The sequence below is a fragment of the Pungitius pungitius genome, chromosome 6 (assembly GCF_949316345.1).
Source record: "Pungitius pungitius chromosome 6, fPunPun2.1, whole genome shotgun sequence".
Classification (NCBI taxonomy): domain Eukaryota; kingdom Metazoa; phylum Chordata; class Actinopteri; order Perciformes; family Gasterosteidae; genus Pungitius; species Pungitius pungitius.
Genome location: NC_084905.1, coordinates 20016733 through 20036633, shown reverse-complemented (window position 1 = coordinate 20036633; position 19901 = coordinate 20016733). Strand labels below are relative to the sequence as shown.

The following is a 19901-nucleotide window of genomic DNA, read 5'->3' as shown; positions in this document are numbered from 1 at the left end:
GACCAGACTAATGGCTGGTTGCGCCGAGGAGAGAACCGTCGAGTCTCCATCCCAAACCCGACAGGAGGGCCGGGAGGTGTCCAGTCAGACCCCCGGGTGCCCGCCTACACTAGCCCCCCCCCAATAACCCCCGGTTCAAAGTCGAAAGCATCGCCATGGTAACTGGAGGGAGGGCCACGTGGCAGCAAAGCCTCAGTCACCCCACTAGCTCGCTGCAAAGGATTTCTGCTTCTCTTTTAGAAAGAGAAGAGACGCGAAGGTAGATTAGGATCCGGGGGGGGGAGGGGGTTACAGGTGAAACCAAAGTAACCGAAATGTAACATTTATCATGAGATATAGATGATGTGAAAGCCTGGTTTTGTACAAGCTTCAATCGTAAAACGATTTAACAAAATTTAAGGATGCCCTGAAGTAGACAAACGTGATTGTCTTGAAAAATGCCCTCAGAGGCTGTAATAAGTTTCATGTCAGTGTGACCACTGAATGAGACACATCTGCTCATCTTTACTGACTCATCCGGCCTTCTCTCCCGTCAAAAAGGAGGAACCCTATAGGCTACGTAGCATGGCTAATAAGTTCTAAAAGCAAAGCAATTAACATCAAATTTAGTTACTTCATCATCATTCTTCATCATTCTTGACAATGCCATCATAACCAAGTGAACGCGCCTTGTGTTTCTGCATAACCCCTAGGGTTCACTTCTCTGAAACAACCAGTGGGGACAATGCCCCCACTACTACCTCCGCGGTAGTGCGCTCAAGACTTGGCGGGTGGGATTTGAACCCACTGGCGGTGCGCACAGAGGCTTTTGGCACCCTGCACTCACCCCTACACTACCAGTCCTGGTCACATTTTGGCAACTTTGATTCTCCTATTTAACCTTGAGCATGTGAGTTAAACTTTAAAACTGTTTTAAATGCTATTTCCACATCTGGGCTTGAACCCACAACCTTCAAGTGCAGTGCAGGGGCTTATGTCAGCAGCTCTTCCGCTGTGCTACTTCACCACACACTAACCAACCCTTTGTTTGTTGTATTTAACCTTGGAATTGCTACTCAAACCTGAAGTAAAGCCAAAGGCTCAAACCCACAACCTACAGGGTAAGGACAGTAGCTCCTCAGCTCTTGTGCTGCACTACCTCACCATGCACAAATTACATTTTTGTTTCTCGTATTTAACCTTGAGACTGCTACTCAAAACTCAAAACTCTTTCAAAGCAGAAGTGATGTCTGCATGAAGTGGGCATGAACCCACAACCTCAGACAGCCGGTTGGAGCCTGCAGCCCTTCAGTTGTTCCCTTGTGCTATTCAAGCACATGCCTCATTGTGTTTGTTTTTCATATTAGACCTTGGGATTGTTTACTAAACCTCAAAACTGTTTCAAAGTTTACAGTTTGAAGCCATGACTGCAACCAAACCCTCCTTCTGAGAGAGCAGGTTTGAACTGAGGATCCTCCACACTTCAGTCTTCCTGCTATCTCCCTGCACTGTTCCTCCACACACCTGTTGATGCTTTTGAATCCAACCTCAATTCTCATAGATTCTCAGGCTGGAATCCACAACACAACACATTTGTCTGCTGGAATTGTTTGAACAAAAATATAAATCCATGTGAATAAAATTACTTCTCACTGTTCTCAGGTCAAATATTTATGCAATTAAAATGCGATTAATTTCGATTAATTAATTACAAAGCCTCTAATTAATTAGATTAATATTTTTAATCGAGTTCCGGCCCTAGATAATATACAAAAAAAGATAACATGTTGGGTTTTCTGTGTCGTTTCTTTATGTCTTGATTCTGCATCAAGTTTATACCTCATTTATTTATAGCTTTAAACAAACCGTAAATTGTGTGCATTTAAACAACTTTTTTTTAATACTCTTGATAAAACATTTGTCTTGTAGATAGAGAGACAAACAAAACACACGACACACTTTTATATTTATTGTACTTTAATAGATGATCACCAGGCTGTTCCCTTTTACAATGAATCTGCAGTAGTTCTAGTTTTACCAGTTAGATTTATAGAGACAGAGCGATATTGAATATTGCGCTGAGGAAGAAATCGTAACTAAGATTAATACGATGCAAAAGAAAAGGGAGGGAATCAAACATAACTACCAATACAGCGTCTCTGTTAACAGGGAAACGATAAAAGCGCAGCCCAGTGTTACACCACTGAAGCTCAGTTCAGTACCAGTTAAGACAATTAGCTTATTTGTTTTTTTTGTTCTTTTTTTTCTTCAAATATACCTCTTTAAAACAACATTGCCTTTTATTTTTAATATTTCCATGTTAAACAAGTACATTCAGGGTTATAACTAAATTAAATACATGCAGAGAGATTAGATGGACAGGTGACACCATATCGGGATCAAACGGCGTCGTAACTTCGATGCGTTTACGGCGATAAAACTGAACTGAACCAAGCACGTCTTTGTTTTCACCCCGTCTACTCGTTCTGTTCGTCCCTCTCGGTTCAAGGCGTTTCGGACCGCGAGGTCAGCAGAAGCAGATAAAAATGAACACCGAGGGAAAGGTCGTCACATCTTTCAGATCTGTACGCTTAACTCCGCAGGCGTTTAGTTTTCAAGTCGTCATCAGGAAAAAAAGGATCAAGTTGCAGCTGCAGTTACATATTAGTTAGTTGATATTTCTGGGATACACTTGAGTTGAAATGGACCCCCCCCTCCCCCACCCTCCTGCACAGAGAACTGTGTCTGCTCTGATTGTGTAACACTGCAACGCGTCTCTGTCCAGGCCGGTGTGGGTGTTTTTGATTTGATCCAGCAGCATCCGCATTGGTACCGACTCTACATTCAGAAAAATAGATCCTCCTCTATAGTGCACTCAGCTTCTGTATAGCCATACAGGTCCTTCCCGAGGGATTCACAGCTTTCTACCGATGCCTCGACAACCTCAAGGCTTTCTATTTGGAATCCGCCAACTCAAAAACAAAAAAACATTATTCCGAGACGTCACAATGCGTCAAACCGTCTGAAATGATCCGATGCGTGAAATGAAAAGCTTGATTTAGATCCGTTTGAATCCTCTCTGACCCCCTCAGTCTCAAAGTGCCCTTTAGTTGATCAACCCCCCTCCAGACTAAAGGGAGATACTTGTGCGTGGCCAGATGTTTAATACACAACCTGCACCCCCCCCCCAAATAAAATATACATAAAAGCGCTCCGCTTCTGAATGATCACAAGCATGAGATGCACATGAAGGCTTACGGAGGTGCGGGGGGGGGGGGGGGGGGGGGTTAGGCAGAGAAAAGAGCCCGGCGGCTTTGGAAGATGAGGCATTCGCTGGAGTGTGACCTTTGACCTTTAACGAGGGGGGGGGAAACGCCTCCAGCCCACACAGCGGCCTCCTGGGGAGTTTTGAGTCCTACTTTGAATCCTAATGGAGGGAAGTTAAGCCGTGTGTGCAGGAGATCCTTCCTGCTTCTAGTTGGCAATATTCTGACTATCATTACGTCATCATTAGTTCAAACTGGGTCCTTTCTGGAAATCCAGCCCCCCCCCCCTCCACCCGACGTCCACAATGAACAAACATAAACAAAAACTGCATGTGATGAGTCATCTTGGCAAAAAATGTGAAAAAGATTTGATTCGCAGCGAGCATTTGGAGAAAATAAAAAAATAACGAATCGCAAATGTAAATTTGTTACTCTAAGAACTCCGATATGAAATTAAAAATATAAGTTGGCTTTGCTTAAATGAACCGTGAGAATGTGTGTGTGAACCAACCGAAAGACCCTTCACAGTGAGCCGAAAAAAACAGCTCCTCCGGGTGTGTCCTACGCTCACACACACACACACACACACACACACACACACACAATCTCAAAGAAACTCCTCCTTCATATTTACGTCCAGTACAATCGAAATCATTCATGCCCATTCTATAAATATTACTGTGGGATTATTATTCGGTAATTGCGTCAGAACTAAGATGCTGTCCTTTATCACCATCATCATCATCTTAGTTTGTAGGAACGAACGATACAATATTCTATAACACCATTAAAATGTAGCCTCTCTATCCGTGCTGCAACTACCAACAAAAACCCAACTTTTAAAGTGCATTCCTATTTTCCCGTTCGAAGACATTCATATTTGTTTGAAAGTTGCATCTCAGAATGTGGCATTGATGCTATACCTGGATACCGGAGCTAATTTAGCGCACCGTTCCGCCTCTATTTCAAATTTGTGAACTCGAAACTGTTTTTCTCGCCCTCTGGTTTCTGGCCTCAGCTTCCAAAATGTCCGACACGTCCTTGAACCCCCCCCCACACCCGCTCCAAGAGCACATCGTGAAGGCACGTGCAAGAAGAAGCCTCCTGCGACCAAAAAAACCCCAACAATACGCACACATGTTGCACTTCTCAGGGGGGACGAGCTTCCACCCTCCCACCGAGGCGGTGAAATGTAGTCGAACAGGAGCGAAATTCGTTATAATTGACACGTCTCCTCAAACGCGTGTTTACCACCACGTCATCACAAACTATCTAATGTATTTTAAATAGATAGGTCGAGCCTCCACGTGCAACCACTGAGGAGCGTGATGTTTGAATCATCGGGCAGAGGTGACAGTGTGCCGCCATAACTTTTAACTGTGAGATAATTATGTCCCGTTTTCTGTTGGATTTGAGGCAAAACCAACGTGACGATTTGATAGGAAAACGATTTTGCCCGTAGAAGAGGTGACGTCAGTGCTTTGAGCACTGCAACAAATGCGTTTTAGACCGGTACCATGAGAGCAGGGAGCTGGGGGGGAAGGGGGAGGTGGGGGGGGAGGTTTGGGGAGGGGACCAGTTGGAGCTCGTCAAGCTCAGAACTCGATCTTGCAGGCGGGGAAGGACTCGTCCTGCATGACTACGGTGCTGCTGGAGGCCAGAACCATGATGTTCAAGTCCTGCTGCCTCTCGTGCGTCTGCTGGTACCAGTCCCGGGTCACCTCGGAGTCGTGTGTCGGGATCAGAGTCACCTGATGAGAGGCGAAACATAGATTGACAGTTTTAACCCCCCGGAGGTAACTAGGAAGGCTCGCAAAGCTTTGCATTTAAGTAATTGAATCGCACCTGTGAATTGGACCCCCACTGGGCTTTGCCCTCGAGCAGGGCGTCCAGGACTCCGCGGCTGGGCTCTCCGCTCCCCGGGTCGTTCCCGCTCACCACGTAGTACGAGGCTCGCACTCTCTTGAAGAATTCCTGGTCCACGTTCTTGGCACTGCAGTGGTTGGGCACGTAGGCCAGGTCGACGTAGATGGGGGGTCCGGGGGGCACGGCCGAGCCAGCTTTCTGGGGGTTGTTCCCTGGAGGAGAGCCGAGATACAAAACAGCATTTCAGGGGAGTACTGGTCCCTGAACTACAGTAGCGAAGGAACATCTGGCCCATCTACTGACCAAATCACCCAATAACAGGTCAACGCACCTGAACTGCTCTTGACTCCGTTGACCAAGCCCCTCCCCGGGGTGAGGATCTCGCTCCTGGAGCCTTGAGTCTCCGACATCTTGATCAGCCTGGAGCTTCTGTCGGCGTCCTTCCTCTTGAGGGAGGCTGAGCGAGCCGAGGCCGAGTCCTTGGAGGTCTGCTTCACTGGGGTGGAGGACCTCTTCCTGACTTCCCCCTTGCGTGCGGGGGAGGCCGACTTGGGCTTGCCCTTCCTGAGGCCCTTGGTGGCCTTGTGCTCCTTTTTGAGAGGTTTCTCTGCGCTGCTGTGGTCAGTGAGCGGAGGAGCCTCAGGGTCCACCATGCACACGTCCGGGTGCGGCGAGTGGGGGTGAGGGTCCTTCATCGGGGTGGGAGGTGGGTCATGGGTCTTTTGAGCTGACCTCGGCGATGGAGGATGGTGACCCCCCCCGGCTCCGGATAATTTGTCCACAGGCAGATGTTCGGCGTCTTCGTCCGAGTCCAGGTTCCCTTCGGCCGTTATGGACGGACACTCCTCGGTCCCCGGAGGCACGTCGGAATCGGACTGCGAAGGCAGTGACTCGCTCGCCGACGTCGGCGGAGTTTCCTCCCCGGCGAGCGCCACTGCCAAACCGGACGACGTGGCGCCGGGCAGCTGGTGCGGCGCCTTTCCGGCGTCTCCGTGGGAACTCTGAGCGTGGTGGCGCCCCTGCTTGTGCGACCTCCTTTTCACAGAGTGCTGCTCCTGGTCGTCCTCGTCTCCGTCCTGAGAGTGGTCGCTGAGGTCGTCCTCCTCGCCCTCGTCGCTGGAGAGGGGATGAGGGCTGGGGTTGATGAAAGATGGGGAGAGCTCCCCCTTGCGATGTTTGTACTCGCAGGAGGAGTGGCCTGCGTAGGGAGCAGAGGAGGAGGTGTTCAGGTCAGAGGGACGTTCGGCCCTAGCGCCTCCTTTGCTTGATATTTCTGTCTGGTAGGTATCTTTCGAGGAGGACCTAGCAGCACCATGGACACCGGTCATCCATTCCAGAGCTCCCCCCCCCTCTTCCTCCTCGTCATCATCAGCATAGCCTCGAGGAGAAGCACTTGGGCAGTCTTCAGGCCTCTGCAGAAGTTCCCAATCAGATATGCTGCTCCTTCTCCTGACCTTTAATCTCCCTGGTGGCATCTCCAGAAAGCTTTTCCCCTCAACCTTTTCCACCTCTCCTTTATTACCATCTTCAGCTTTTTCACTCATCTTGGTATCAGTTGGTGCCTTCCTCTCCTCTTTGCCTTCTTTGCACAACGTATCCTCCATTTTCTTGACTTCACAGTCTTTAGCAGTTAATGTCTTTTCATCTTTTTCAGAAACCTTCTCCTCTTCCTTCAAAGGTGCAGTTGCTCTGGTCGCGTCCTCGCATTCCTCCTTTACCTCCCGTGATTTATTCTCTGATTTGGACACATCTGTTGCGGCACAATGGGTTTTGCAAGCTCCACTATCACTGAGTGAATCACGCGAGGCTTCATGTTGAGTTGCTTCCATCACCACGTCCCGTTTAGACACGGCCGTAGTGGTGGTGCTGGTGGCCGAGGTACCTTCTACCACATGCGACTCAGTTACCAAGGAAAAAGCTTCCTTTTCCTCAGCCGCTGGGATTTTTTTACATTCAATAAGACACGGTAGGGTGCTGTCCTCCATTTCAAGTGTGACAGGCTCCTCATCTTCCGATGACTCTTGAGAGGCTTTGTCAGAGGAGGGGGCCCTCTGCAGTGGAGACACCTCAAAGCAAGCCTCCGACACACAAAAAGAGTCGGGGCTTGACTTTGATTCAGTCTCAGGCTTTGCGGAACCGCTTTGAAGGTCGGCGTGTTTGGCAGTGGTCGGCGTGAATGGATATGATGGCTTGGTCTCACCAAACAGGCTTTGAGGTAAAGACACTTTATCTGCGGGTTTGGTCGTCACCTCCATGTACTCATCTCTCTGAAACCCTCCGAAGCAGGAGCTCTGAGACTCTGCTGATGGCTCCTCTCTGGCGAGAGGTACCGTGGAGCCTGGAATTGTTGTTAAAGTGTCGACTTGGTCTCCGAGCGGTTTGCTCAAAGGGGCAGTGGTGGAGGGCGAGAAGGAGTAACTGTACGACGTGGAGGAGTATGTGGAAGTAGAGTACGTTAAGGTGGTGTATGTGCATGGTGATGAGGCAGTTTCCTGGTGTCCCGTGGTGATATCTAGGGTCTGCCTCTTGTCTAGACCTTCATCTTGGATATTTCTCTGGCTGTAATATTCATCCTCCTTTTCTTCTTTATCTTTCTTCAGTCCTACTTGACTATCCTCAGTGTAGAAATGCTCAGAACAAGCCCCGGGTCGGATGTCGGCGTAGCTCCCTCTCAGAGGAGGGGAGGGGCTAGATGCAGTCTTGGGAATGGATTCTGAACCTCCAGGCGGGGATCTGCCCGTCGAGCTGCTGGTGGCCGTTGATTGACCGGTTTCCTTTTTCAAAAAGCTTGGCGACAGAGAAGCTCGGTCGTCTTCTCCTCTTTTTGACTGCAGTGCTTCGTACGAGGACACTTCCTCTGCCGAGGACAACCTTCTCTTTGCGGTCGGTTCAGGAGACAAATGTTTTCTGTCTGCGTCCTCTGCTTTCTTTATTTCGGGATGTTTGGCAGCATCGGATGCAGTGAATCCACTTGGGTCCATTCTGCACACAGTTGGGTCTGGTGATGGTGTTGTTTTAGCTACCCCGTCACCCCTTGCCTCTGGAAGTGTTGATTTGGATGCATCGTGGGGTCCCTTTGTTGCAGGAGATGATGTTTTTTTACTCTCGTCCTGCTTGTCGGAAGGAAAGGCACCGCCAAGTGTTGGTTTACAGACCGTTTCGCCTTTAAGGAGACTCGATTCAGGCAGTACAGACTTTTTATTTGAGTCCTCTGCCTGTGCTAACGTAGCGCTATCACCGGAGGTACGCCTGCACATTTCTTTTTCAGACTGTTCTCTGGCACCTTTTTCTATATCTACATCACTCAAATCATCCTCTTCTTCCTCCTCCTCCTCCTCCTCCTCCTCTTCATCTTCATCATCCTCATCATCCTCATCGACGTTAAAATCTTCTCCTTCTACAAGTAACCTCTTATCTATCAGGCTCTCTTTTCTATCAGGAAACCCTGACATTGAAGGGGCAGAGGTGCTAATTTGAATATTCTCAGAGGCCAAAACGTTGTCGTCTAGTTCGTGTCCTGAGAAGGTGGCGGCAGACACAGTCCTCCGAGCCTGTGAAGTCTCTCCTTTCTCTAAAGGTGACGCTGGTTGAGTTAAAATGTCCTTTTCTGCCGGTGAACGCCGACCAGAGGGAGATCCCTCTTTTTCATGATCACAGGACTCCGTTTTGTCTTTGAGCGACTCAGCAGATTTTTCTCTTTCCTTCTCTGTTTTTTTTTCTGCAAATTCCCCAAAAGCTACGGGAGCAGCAGAAACTTGCGTCACGATACCCGGCAGAGACGGCGTTTCTTGTCTTGATGACTCGCACGCCGACGGCGCGCCGCTCGCCGCCGTCGCCCCGGGTGGAAAAGCTGCCGCTGCAGCACCTCCCTCCACATCCTCCTTCTCCTTCTGCGATTTCTCAGGTTTATCCTCTTTGGGACTGAAAGAGCAGGACTCAGCGGCCTGCGACATTTTGTTATCTCGAACGTCCACGGGCGACAAGCTCTTTTCCTCGTAAGGTGTGTCCGGTCTCTCTTCTCGCTCACACTCTTCCTCTTGGCCCTTTTCTCTGTCCTCGCATCTGGGAGAGGCGCTGCGGTGGCGGCTGCTTTCACTCTCGGCGAGGGCCACCGGGCCGTAGTCGACCCTGCTGAAGGACAGAGGCTCCTCTCTGTACGGATCGTCCAGGGCGAACATGGCTCCTCCGGCCTCCGACTGGCTTGTTCTCCTGTTGTCGTCAATGCCGATTTCAGAGGCGAGACCGAAGCCCAGAGTGGCCTCGCTTTCTTCTCCGGAGTCCAAGTCGTGACCCTGTGGAATGGGCTTTTCATACGGATCGTACTTGGACGCACCGAAGGTGCGCTTTTCCTCTTGGGGGCTTCCGCTGGCCGTTCCGTTCTCTAAGGTCCCTTTTGCAGTTTCTGACTCAACAACTTCGGGTCGGCCGGCGTCCTCGGAATCCAACGTGAAATACGAGCAAGGCTGTGATAATCGGGGAGAAGCCACCTCTCGCTCTCCTTCCATCTCCCTCTCCGCCTCCTTTCCCGGTTTATCCTCCGCCTTTGCTTTTCCCGCCTCACCGACCGCTGAGCTCGTCGGAGGCGGGGTTTGTTCTTCCCGTCGTGGCGTTTCCTCCACACTGGACTGGCTCTCGGTGCTCGAGAGCGTAGAGCTCCTGGGCTGACTGTCGGTACTCGATACCGTCGACAGCGTCGGCTTTTGCTCGGCCGGGTCTGATGACGGCTCCTCTCTGGCTGCTGGTGTATCGGAGGCCTTTTCTGGTTGAGGAATAGAAGTTGCCTCCTTCGACGTGTGAACGTCAAAAGAGGGCTCGGGCTTGGCGAGGGGTGCAGCTCTGGTTTCCGTTTCCACGACTTCTTCAGGCGAGAGTCTGGGTTCTTCCACGCCAAAAACGTTGGCGTCGTCGTCCACGGAGGGCTCCTGCATGGTGAACGTCGGGATGATACCAGTGATCGGCTGGGACGCTACAGGTTTATTCTGCTCCTCCTGCATGGTGAACGTCGGGATGATCCCTGTGATCGGCTCGGACGCTGCAGGTTTATTCTGCTCCTCCTGCATGGTGAATGTCGAGATGATACCTGTGATCGGCTGGGACGCTGAAGGTTTATTCTGCTCCTCCTGCATGGTGAACGTCGGGATGATACCTGTGATCGGCTGGGACGCTGCAGGTTTATTCTGCTCCTCCTGCATGGTGAATGTCGAGATGATACCTGTGATCGGCTGGGACGCTGCAGGTTTATTCTGCTCCTCCTGCATGGTGAATGTCGAGATGATGTGTGGCTGTGGTTTTTGAGATGAGGGCAGCGCTGCAGACGAGATATCGTGTTCCGATTGTCTCTGCTCCACCGACAAAGGTCTGGAGCCTGCTCCTCCCATACAAATCTCCTCCTCCTCCTCCTGATCTTCATGTCCCCTGTCTTCGTCTGAGGACTGAACCACAAATGCAGATTTGAAATCGGAAGTCGAGGCCTTTACTTCTTCTCCTGATATGTTCAGTGAAGGTTGTTTGATGGTTTTCTCAAAATCTTTCTCTTGTAACTCCTCTTTCTCCCATTTCTCCTCTCTGGGGAGGTCTCCATCAGGTGAGTCTCGATCAGTCGTCTCATCTGCCGTCTTGTCTGCCGCATCCTTCCCTTTCCACATGTTTTCATCCTTGGCGTCATCGGTCTCATGGCTGTATTCCTTTTCTTGTTCTTTTTCCATTTTCTGTTCTTTGCTCAGTTCAGCCACGTGTGCGTCATCCTTTTCTTTCTCCTCCTTCTTGATCTTCTCTTCTTGACTGACAGCGACCGTTGCTGCTTTTTTCTCCTCCGGGATGAAGCTGGGAGGCACGCGGATGTTATCGTTCACTGCTTTTGTGTCTTCACTCAAAGTAGTTGCAGAGGTGCCTTGCTGAGTGTCTGCAGCACCAAAAGTTTCCTCCTCAACTTGAGCTCCTGGAAGCTTATCAGAGGCTTCTTCACGCTTATCCCCAATCTCACAAATATCACCCTTTTTCGTTCTCTCGTCTTCCGGGGTCTGAGACACGGAAAGATCCACCTCTTTTTTATCATCCTTCTTAGATTCAGCATCAAACAGATGATCAGCTGTCTCTTTCTTCTCATCTTTGGTGCTTAACGTTGGAGTGTCCTTCAGGGCCTCCTGTTTGGTAGATTCAGAGTCACTGCTGCCACGTGGGCTTTCTGCCTTAGAGGACTCTTTCTCTTTTGCTTCCGTTGGCTGCTCTACACTGGAGTCTCTTTCTTTCTCCTGCGTAGTCTCATCTTTCTTAGTTTCTTTATCTTTAATTTCCTCCAGAATCGGTTTGTGATGAGAGATATCAGCCGGCTCCTGATCTTTACCCTCTTGTGTACCCTCTATCATTTTGTCAGAAGTATCATCCCTTCGCTCCTTAATGGATCCCACATCAGATCGCTCTGCTTTCTCTTCATCCATTTCTTTCTCCTTTACTTTAATATCTTCATCGTGAATCTCATCCTTTGGGATTTCTTTTGCCTCCTCCTGTATGAGTTTGAGATCAGACGTGACCTCTGTCGTCTTCATCTCTTCATCTTTAGGGGGTTTCACAGCAAAAGGGCTTTCTTCCTCCTTTGTAGGTTTAATACCACAAATGTCATCCTTTATTATTACTGTACATGTTTCCTCCTTGATTTGTTTGGTGACAACTTTATGATCGTGAACCAAAACCTTTTCCTCAGAGAACATTTCCTCCTTTCCTGCTTTTTTCTCTGTTTCTTCTTCCATCGTTGATTTAACAGCACAACTATCTCTACCGATATCTGCCACCTTTTCATCTTGAACGGTCGGTTTGATGAGAAATTCGTCCTCGGGCGTTTTGACAGCATCTTTCTTTCCTTCTTTCTCCGCTTGGTCCTCGGCGACCTGTTTAACGGCGTCTTTAAGTGTCTCCTCTGTGCCTGCAATGCTGGGTGCGGCCGACGCGTCGTCGTCTTTCCTTAATTGAACGTGCTCCGCTTGCATCTGGGCAGATTTGGTGGCGGAAGCGTCGTCTTTACTTTCCTCTCGTTCCTTGCCTTCTGCCGGTGTCGGTTTAGCAGCACAAGGATCTTCTGTCCTTGGCATTTTGTCTTTCTCCTCTGCCTTGGTGAGGATCATAGCAGCACTATCGTATTTATTCACGTCTTCTGCGGTAGGTTTGAAGATGTAGGCCTCATCCTTTTCCTGCCCCTCGGAGGGCTTTGTTGAAGAAGTGTCATCTTTACTTGTCTCCTTGTCTTTTTCATGCTGTGGGTCTACCTTGGCAGCAGGAGGTTCCTCTTCGCCCAGGCTGATGGTTGAGACAGCATCTTTACCAATCTCCTGCCCTTTTGTGGTAACAGCAGACATTTCATCCTTACTAATAATTTCTTCTTCTCTCTCTTTATCGTTTCCTCGCTCCATCTCTTTTTCCTCTTTCTTTTCTTCCATCACTTTATCCGATGGTGTTTGATCTGTAGTAGGTTTAATAGTGGGCATGTCGTCCTTCTTTACATCTCTCTCCATCTCGTCTTTAAAAGGCTTGATATCTGTGGCGTGCACCGGTTCAGTGTCTGTCTTTGCAGACTTTATCGGGCTAATGTCAGAAATATCACTATCATACAAATCATCAGTTTCAAGCTCAGCTTCCTTCACCTCACCTTTGCTTTTGAGGTGAAAATCCTCATCGCTCTGCTTTGGCTCATTTTTGGTTTGTTTGATCTCAAATGCAACAGCTTCTATCTCTGCTTCTTTGGTTGTGACTTCAGGAGTGAGGTCCTTTTCAGGCTCTCTGTGCTCATCTTTAATGGGTTTAATATCGGCCGTATCATCCTTGGTCGCCTCTTTGTCTTCTGTCTCCTCCGTGATGGACGTCGCAGCTAGAACGTCTTCCTGGATGACACCTTTCTGTTTTTTATCATCCTCGATTTGATGGACGGTGTCGTCCTTTTTCCCCTCGTGTTCTGCTTTGATGGTTTTAGCTGCAGACGTATCATCATCATCTTTCTTATCATCATCATCATCGTGCAGGAGACGACTTTCCCGTCCCGTAAATGTACCTGTGATCGGCACTTTGGGATCTTTTTCTTTGACCATTTCGACCTCTTTAATTGCTCCAGGTGGAATGAGGGAATCCCTCTTTCCATCTGGCTGAACTTCTCCTAAAGACGCAGCAACAGCAGGGATTGTTTCTGACCGTTTGCCTTCCTCTTTTGGCGCTGATGAAGTGTCTTTTTCTGGCTCTTTTGTCACTGGAACCTCCTTCGTGTCCCTCTCAAATGATTCATCCAAACACGTTGAAACTGCTTCTTCGCGCAGATCCGCTTTCTGTTCGTCAACAACTCTTTGCGTCTCTTTTCCTGCATCGTCTGTCTTTTTCGTTTCCAGGGGATCCTCTGAACGAGGAGGGGCCTTCAGCTTGTCTTCGACTGGGGACTGACGACTGGGAGATGGAGCTGCACTCGGTGGTCCCGACTGTGGAGGCGAGGCCATCTTCACAGTGATGTCATCTGGACTGTAGCAGCGCTCCTCGCTCTCCGACGTCACGGAGTCTGTTCCAAAAGGTCTAGGGGGCACAACAGATAAAATGTGTTTGGGTGCGTCTGCATCATCTTCTTCAACTGGTAGGTGGACTGGTTTGGTGTCTTGAACGGCTGAAACTGGACAAACTGAGCCGGCGAGCTTTTCCATGTCCGTCTCCTTGCGCTGCAATAATTGGGATGAAGCGTAGCCCTCTTGGAGCTTTTCAAGGGAAATGTCTGCGTTGGGAGTTTGGTCTTCGTCCTCCTCCTCTTCCTCCTCTTCTTCGTCGTCGGGGGCTTCGGGAGCTTTCGCCGTCACGTCGGCGACGGGCAGCTCGAAGTCACCGGACGGAGACCTGGATCGTTTGTCTTCTTCCAAAGACGGCGGGGAGAGCGTCCCCGCCGAGCGGGGCTGCCCTTTGCCTTGGCTGGCGTCGGGCGGGGTGACGGGGCTCCTGGGGGGCTCCTCGCCCGCGGGGGGCGCGTTTGACGCCGCGGATTGGTCCTCGGCAATAGAGTCCGGGAAGGAGCAGACCTTGTCGTACTCCGTGATGGACGTTGCGGAGGACACGTGCTCCTCTTCTGCCAGAGGAGCGGTGATGATGTTGGTGAACACGGACACCTGCTCCTGCACGCCGTGGGCGGGGCTCCGCTCGGTCGCCGCCGCCGCCCGCGTCTCCCTCGCGCCGTGCCCGCCGGCGAAGGATCGGGTCTGATCGGGAGCGGAGATGTCGTAGGCGCCCACGTCGTACTGGAGGTGCGGGATCCTCTCTTCTGCCTCCTCGTGGATCTCCTCGTCGGAGATGGTCTGCTCTGTCTCAGAGTAGCCGGGGATGGTCTCGTCTTGGATGTAGGAGATGGGTTCAGCTGCACCGGCCCCGTGGACCACCGAGGTTATGGGAGCTGTGGCCCCTCCGACATGCGACAGGTAGCCCTCCTCCTCTTCCTCCTCCTCCTCTTCCACTTCTTCAGCCTGGGGTTCAGTGGTTATTCGTCCAGTGACCATTTCTTCTTCAGCTGCATGATAGGGTTTGATCTCTTCATCTGCTATATCATCTAAATCTTCTACCTCCTCCAGTTCAGCTTTCTCCACCACCTCCTCGTCCTCCTCTGACGGAATACTTTGCAGCTCCTCTTTTGTCACAACCTTTGCCGAAAGCTTGTCTGATTTCTCCATTTCTTCCAACTCATGTTTCCTGTCGAGACTGTCGTCCTTTGCTTCCTTCCATTTGTCTTCATCCTCCTCTTCACCTATTCCCATATCTTCTTCCACCTCCTCTTCTGTTTTCTCCTCAGCAGGCGGGGCCTCTTCTTCTTCCTCGTCCTCGTCCTGAGATGCTGCTCCTTCATCCTCAAACCTTTGAGCTTCTTCCATTTCCCTTTCTCGCGTCGACGCTTTGTCCTCAGCTTCAGCTTCTGGAGCCGACGGCTCCGCTTCCGGAGACTTTGCTTCAGGTGGCTTCAGGCTCAGCTCATTACTGTCCCGAGGCTCCGCTGATACATCTGCTACTGCAGCTTTTCTAACATTTTCAAAATCCTGTGTGAGGTCTTCAGGGGTTGAGGGAACGAACGTGCCCTGAGCAGCTCCGTTCTCCATCGGATCGGGTTGAACAGTTTGAGGTTTCGGCTCCTCGGCCTTTGGCTCAGCAGGTAAAGCCTTTGCTGCTTTGATTTTTCCGGTCTTTGCTTTGCTCGACGCTTTGGCTTTGTGCAAAGTCTTTCTGACTTCTGGAGTGAACGGTTTCAGGTCAGGCCTCGTCATTTTCCTCAGCTCCGGTTTGGATGTTTCCTTCTTTTTGTCGTCTTTGGACTTAACATCTTTCTTTTCATCCTTTTTGGCGGAGTCATCTTTCTTTACTTTCATGATCTCCTTCTTTTCCTTGTCCTTCTTCTCATCCATTTTTGACACCCTTTCCTTCGGGTGCTTTTTCACAGATTTTTCTTTTAGGAGCTTTTTCTTTTCTGGCACATCACTTTTAGGTTTGATAGTTTTAGTGGGCTTAGTCTCCTCTTTTTTCTCAGATATGTTTTCCTTGACAGACTCAGTCTTTGCCTCTGTGGCAGCTGACACCTCATCCTCATTTTCTTTCTTTGAGGCCTTTGCCGTAGTCTTCGGGGACGACTTGAGACTCTCCTTGCTGTCTGTTCTTTGCTTCAGCTTGGTCTGCTTTATAACGGAGGGAGCCGCTCCGGAGGCAATATCTTTTTGCGTGGCAACGGGATAGCGCAAGAAGTCGAGGTGCTTGAGTTTTTCCAGACCCTCCAGGATCTTGTTCTGCGGCGCGTTCCCGGGGAACAGCACGCGGATGATCTTCTCAGTCGGGCTGGCAGGAAGCCACACCACTAAGGCTGTGACGGACGTCAGGTAGGGCACGGATATCTCTCCTTCTTTCCCGTTGGGCAGAACGATGCCCGTCTTGGCCTTGCTGTTGCCAGCCCACTTCTGCATCAAAAACTGCATCTCTTTACTGTCCTTGACGGGGTTGAGGACGTACATGTCCAACCTGCCCACGCCCATCTTGTGGAACAGAGTGATGGGCTCAATGGTGTTGCTGACCACTCGAAAGAGGGGCTCCGGTTTGACTCCCAGCTTGTTCAGGTACTGCAAAGTCAGGGAGGCCTCTTCGATGCTGCGCTTGACTTTGAGATTAGATTCCGGCATTCGGAGCTTCTCCGGCACGTTGAAGAACACCACGCCGAGCTCGGGCGAGATCAGGTTCTTCATCCACTCGCTGTAGTTGGTGGAGTCTTGAGAGCGCTCCTCCTCCTGCTCCGCTATCTTCCTCTGAAGCAGCCCGTTGATTCCCGGGAGGTTGTCGGCGCCGATGTGCGTGAGCAGGACGGAGTCGATGCGGTCCAAGTGGCGAACCAGCTTCCAGAAGCAGGACTTCCGCTCGGAGCCTCCGTCCACCAAGATGTTGAAGCCGTTCACGGCGAAGAGAGCCGAGTCCCCGCGCCCGCCGGGGAAGATGTAGCAGCACGGTTTGGACAGTTTCAGGAAGCCCCCGGACGTGGGGGGCTCCAGGAGGTCGAAAGGCGAGGGCACGTCCACCGTCTCGGAGATGTACTCCGTGAACTCCGCGACGCCCTCCATCTTGGGGAGAACAGACTCGGGGTTCAGTTTGTATTCCACAAACTGACGCAGGGTCTGCTGCTGTCCCACGGAGCTCCAGCCCACCTCCCCGCGGCAGCACACGGTGAGTGTAGCCGGCTGCTTGGGGGCTGTCGTGCCCAGAAGTTCACTGACCTGCAGGAGGGAGACACCCGGACACGGTGGTCAGTGACGTCCTTTTATCAATAAATCATTTCACCTCGCACCACATCACAAATGCACAAGGTAGTAATGGCGAAGGGCAGAGGACGAGGCCAGAAGGGGGTTCCTTCGCCAATCAGAAGATTGGTGGTTCGATCCCCTGGTCCTCAAGTCCACGCCGACCCCCAAATCGACCCCAAAATGTGTATGTGTGGGTCGTTCAGTCGGGGGATGGCGGCCCCGTTCATCGGCGCGTGAACGACATGTCGTGTCTAGAGGTGAAAGTGTGTGACTCACTCCAGGATCAGCCAAGACACGTGAAAACGTCTGATGGGTGAAAACCCCGGTTTGAAGAAGAAGGCCACCGTGATCTGAGCTCTGTCCACTCAAGACCAGAAGCTTGTGTCCTGCCGAGTCTGTGATTAGAGACTGGATCTGAGACACACACACACACACACACACAGAGGTTGGGAGACAGAGGACAATTAAAGGAGAGAAAGTAGTGCCACTCTTTGAAGAGAAATGGCTGTTAATTGTGTCAAGGTTAATAATTCATGGCAATGAATTATCTGGAGAAAAAAAAATGTTTAAACTGAAAAACCTGAGAGAAATGAAGGTCATCTGTCTTTTCTATTCTATATTCTGAACAAATTGGATTATTTGCTGTTTATTTAATATAATAAACTATATATTTTTTGTGCATGTTTCCATTGCAACAGTAAGTACCAAGAGCAGGTACATGATTCTTGACCACTTATATAATTATATTTTTTGATCAGATCGTGATTTAATTCTGACTTTTTCTTGTTTTATACTGTATTCTATTCTGGCTGTAGAATAAAAAATCAGCGTATATGCTACTTATAATAAATACACAAGAAGATATATATATATATAAAATATTATACTCAAATTTGATATATTTTCCGTATCAAAATTGTTTATGAATAGTTGTTGAAATATAATTATTTGAACACAAATTGACATTTTGATCAACGGTGCACAGGTACATGTGTGAGTCTCTGGTGACGTGTCCACGCCACCCCCAGGGTCCTCCACTCTAGGACATGTTGACATTACCTCCGACACAACGGCGTCTTCTGACGGGTTGACGAGGACCACGGTCTCTAGCACATCACTCCGGTGGTGCAGAGTTCTTTGTCCTGGAGGAGAAGATTGAAAACGTTCTGTCAGCATCCGGCGTGAACGAAGCACTTGAGCCTTAGATTAAGATTCCACTCCATCGAGGCCCGTAAACGAGACGACGCACAGCCGGCCCGGAGACTTCCTGCCGGACGACATCTGGGAAATCCACGCCAGAGAGATGGAATGGAAAAGCTAAGTAAACACCATAGTCTAAGCTTGATATCAGGTGTTCATTCAATAATAATAATTCTTCACGACTGAAACATATGCAAGACTATATTTTTCTTAATGCAAGCCAGACATGGAAATCTACACACAAAAAAGCAACACAATATCATAAAATGAACTACAATGTTGAGCACCTTCCCATAGATCCATACGCATCATGCATCAGCAGTTGATTGCACTCAGGAGTGATGTTAAGCTTTTAATTCCCCATTGTTCCAGCACAGATGCAGGCTCTAATATTAGAGAGGTCTAATAATAGGAGCACCTGCAGCACATCCCTCGACTCAACATGTGGTCCATGAAGCACCCTCTGATCTGAATCATTCTCATCAAATTAGACTTTATACAATTTATATCAACAACTAAGATGGATAAGAGTTAGATGAAATTAAAAAAAAAAAGTAATTGCATGCATGAAAGAAGAAAACGTAGCTTCAATATCTTGCAGGTAATAAGCGTAGCACGTGGCGGCCCCTCTGAGTCAGAGCACTCGATACGAGTTTATTACAGATGATAATCACGGCCATATTATCTGCTTCCAGCTAATGATGGATTTCATGCTTTCTTATTCTTCATTGTAGTGCACGGCATTAACATCCTAACGGTGATGAACGGTTGAATTCAATCGTTTTTGTATTCAACATCACCTCAAATCTAGCCAATATCCATCTGTGACATTTTCATTTGAACAAAGACAACCAGTTATTTCCTTTTCTTTTAATTCTCTATTATTCTTTAAACACGGTTAATCAGGAAAAGCAGCTGCTCTACAGAGATCCATTCCATTTAAGCATCTGTTGTAGTTCATTCCTTTAATATAGCAATGTTTTAATACTGCATTTTGTTTCTGCTATATATATATACACTCACCGGCCACTTTATTAGGTACACCTGTCCAACTGCTCGTTAACACTTAATTTCTAAGCAGCCAATCACATGGTGGCAACTCAGTGCATTTAGGCATGTAGACATTGTCAAGACAATCTCCTGCAGTTCAAACCGAGCATCAGTATGGGGAAGAAAGGTGATTTGAGTGACTTTGAACGTGGCATGATTGTTGGTGCCAGAAGGGCTGGTCTGAGTATTTCAGAAACTGCTAATCTACTGGGATTTTCACGCACAACCATCTCTAGGGTTTACAGAGAATGGTCCGAAAAAGAAAAAACATCCAGTGAGCGGCAGTTCTGTGGGCGGAAATGCCTTGTTGATGCCAGAGGTCAGAGGAGAATGGCCAGACTGGTTCGAGCTGATAGAAGGGCAACAGTGACTCAAATAACCACCCGTTACAACCAAGGTGGGCATAAGAGCATCTCTGAACGCACAGTACGTCCAACTTTGAGGCAGATGGGCTACAGCAGCAGAAGACCACACCGGGTGCCACTCCTTTCAGCTAAGAACAGGAAACTGAGGCTACAATTTGCACAAGCTCATCGAAATTGGACAATAGAAGATTGGAAAAACGTTGCCTGGTCTGATGAGTCTCGATTTCTGCTGCGACATTCGGATGGTAGGGTCAGAATTTGGCGTCTACAACATGAAAGCATGGATCCATCCTGCCTTGTATCAACGGTTCAGGCTGGTGGTGGTGGTGTCATGGTGTGGGGAATATTTTCTTGGCACTCTTTGGGCCCCTTGGTACCAATTGAGCATCGTTGCAACGCCA

The 19901-nt window shown here is 49.3% G+C and overlaps 1 protein-coding gene across 2 annotated transcripts in view; it reads right to left on the bottom strand.

Moving 5' to 3' along the window:
- Nucleotides 1–2775: 2775 nt before the first annotated feature.
- Nucleotides 2776–19901, bottom strand: part of map1ab (microtubule-associated protein 1Ab) — a 44113-nt gene continuing 26987 nt past the window's right edge. For both annotated transcript variants that reach the window (XM_037450712.2, XM_037450713.2), the window contains 5 exons: nt 17945–18027; nt 17162–17299; nt 5443–16858; nt 5091–5323; nt 2776–4996 (listed from right to left, as the gene is read on the bottom strand). In XM_037450712.2, the coding sequence (XP_037306609.2) occupies nt 4841–4996; nt 5091–5323; nt 5443–16858; nt 17162–17299; nt 17945–18027 (12026 nt within the window). In that variant the 3' untranslated portion in view covers nt 2776–4840. The remainder of the gene's footprint in view (nt 4997–5090; nt 5324–5442; nt 16859–17161; nt 17300–17944; nt 18028–19901) is intronic.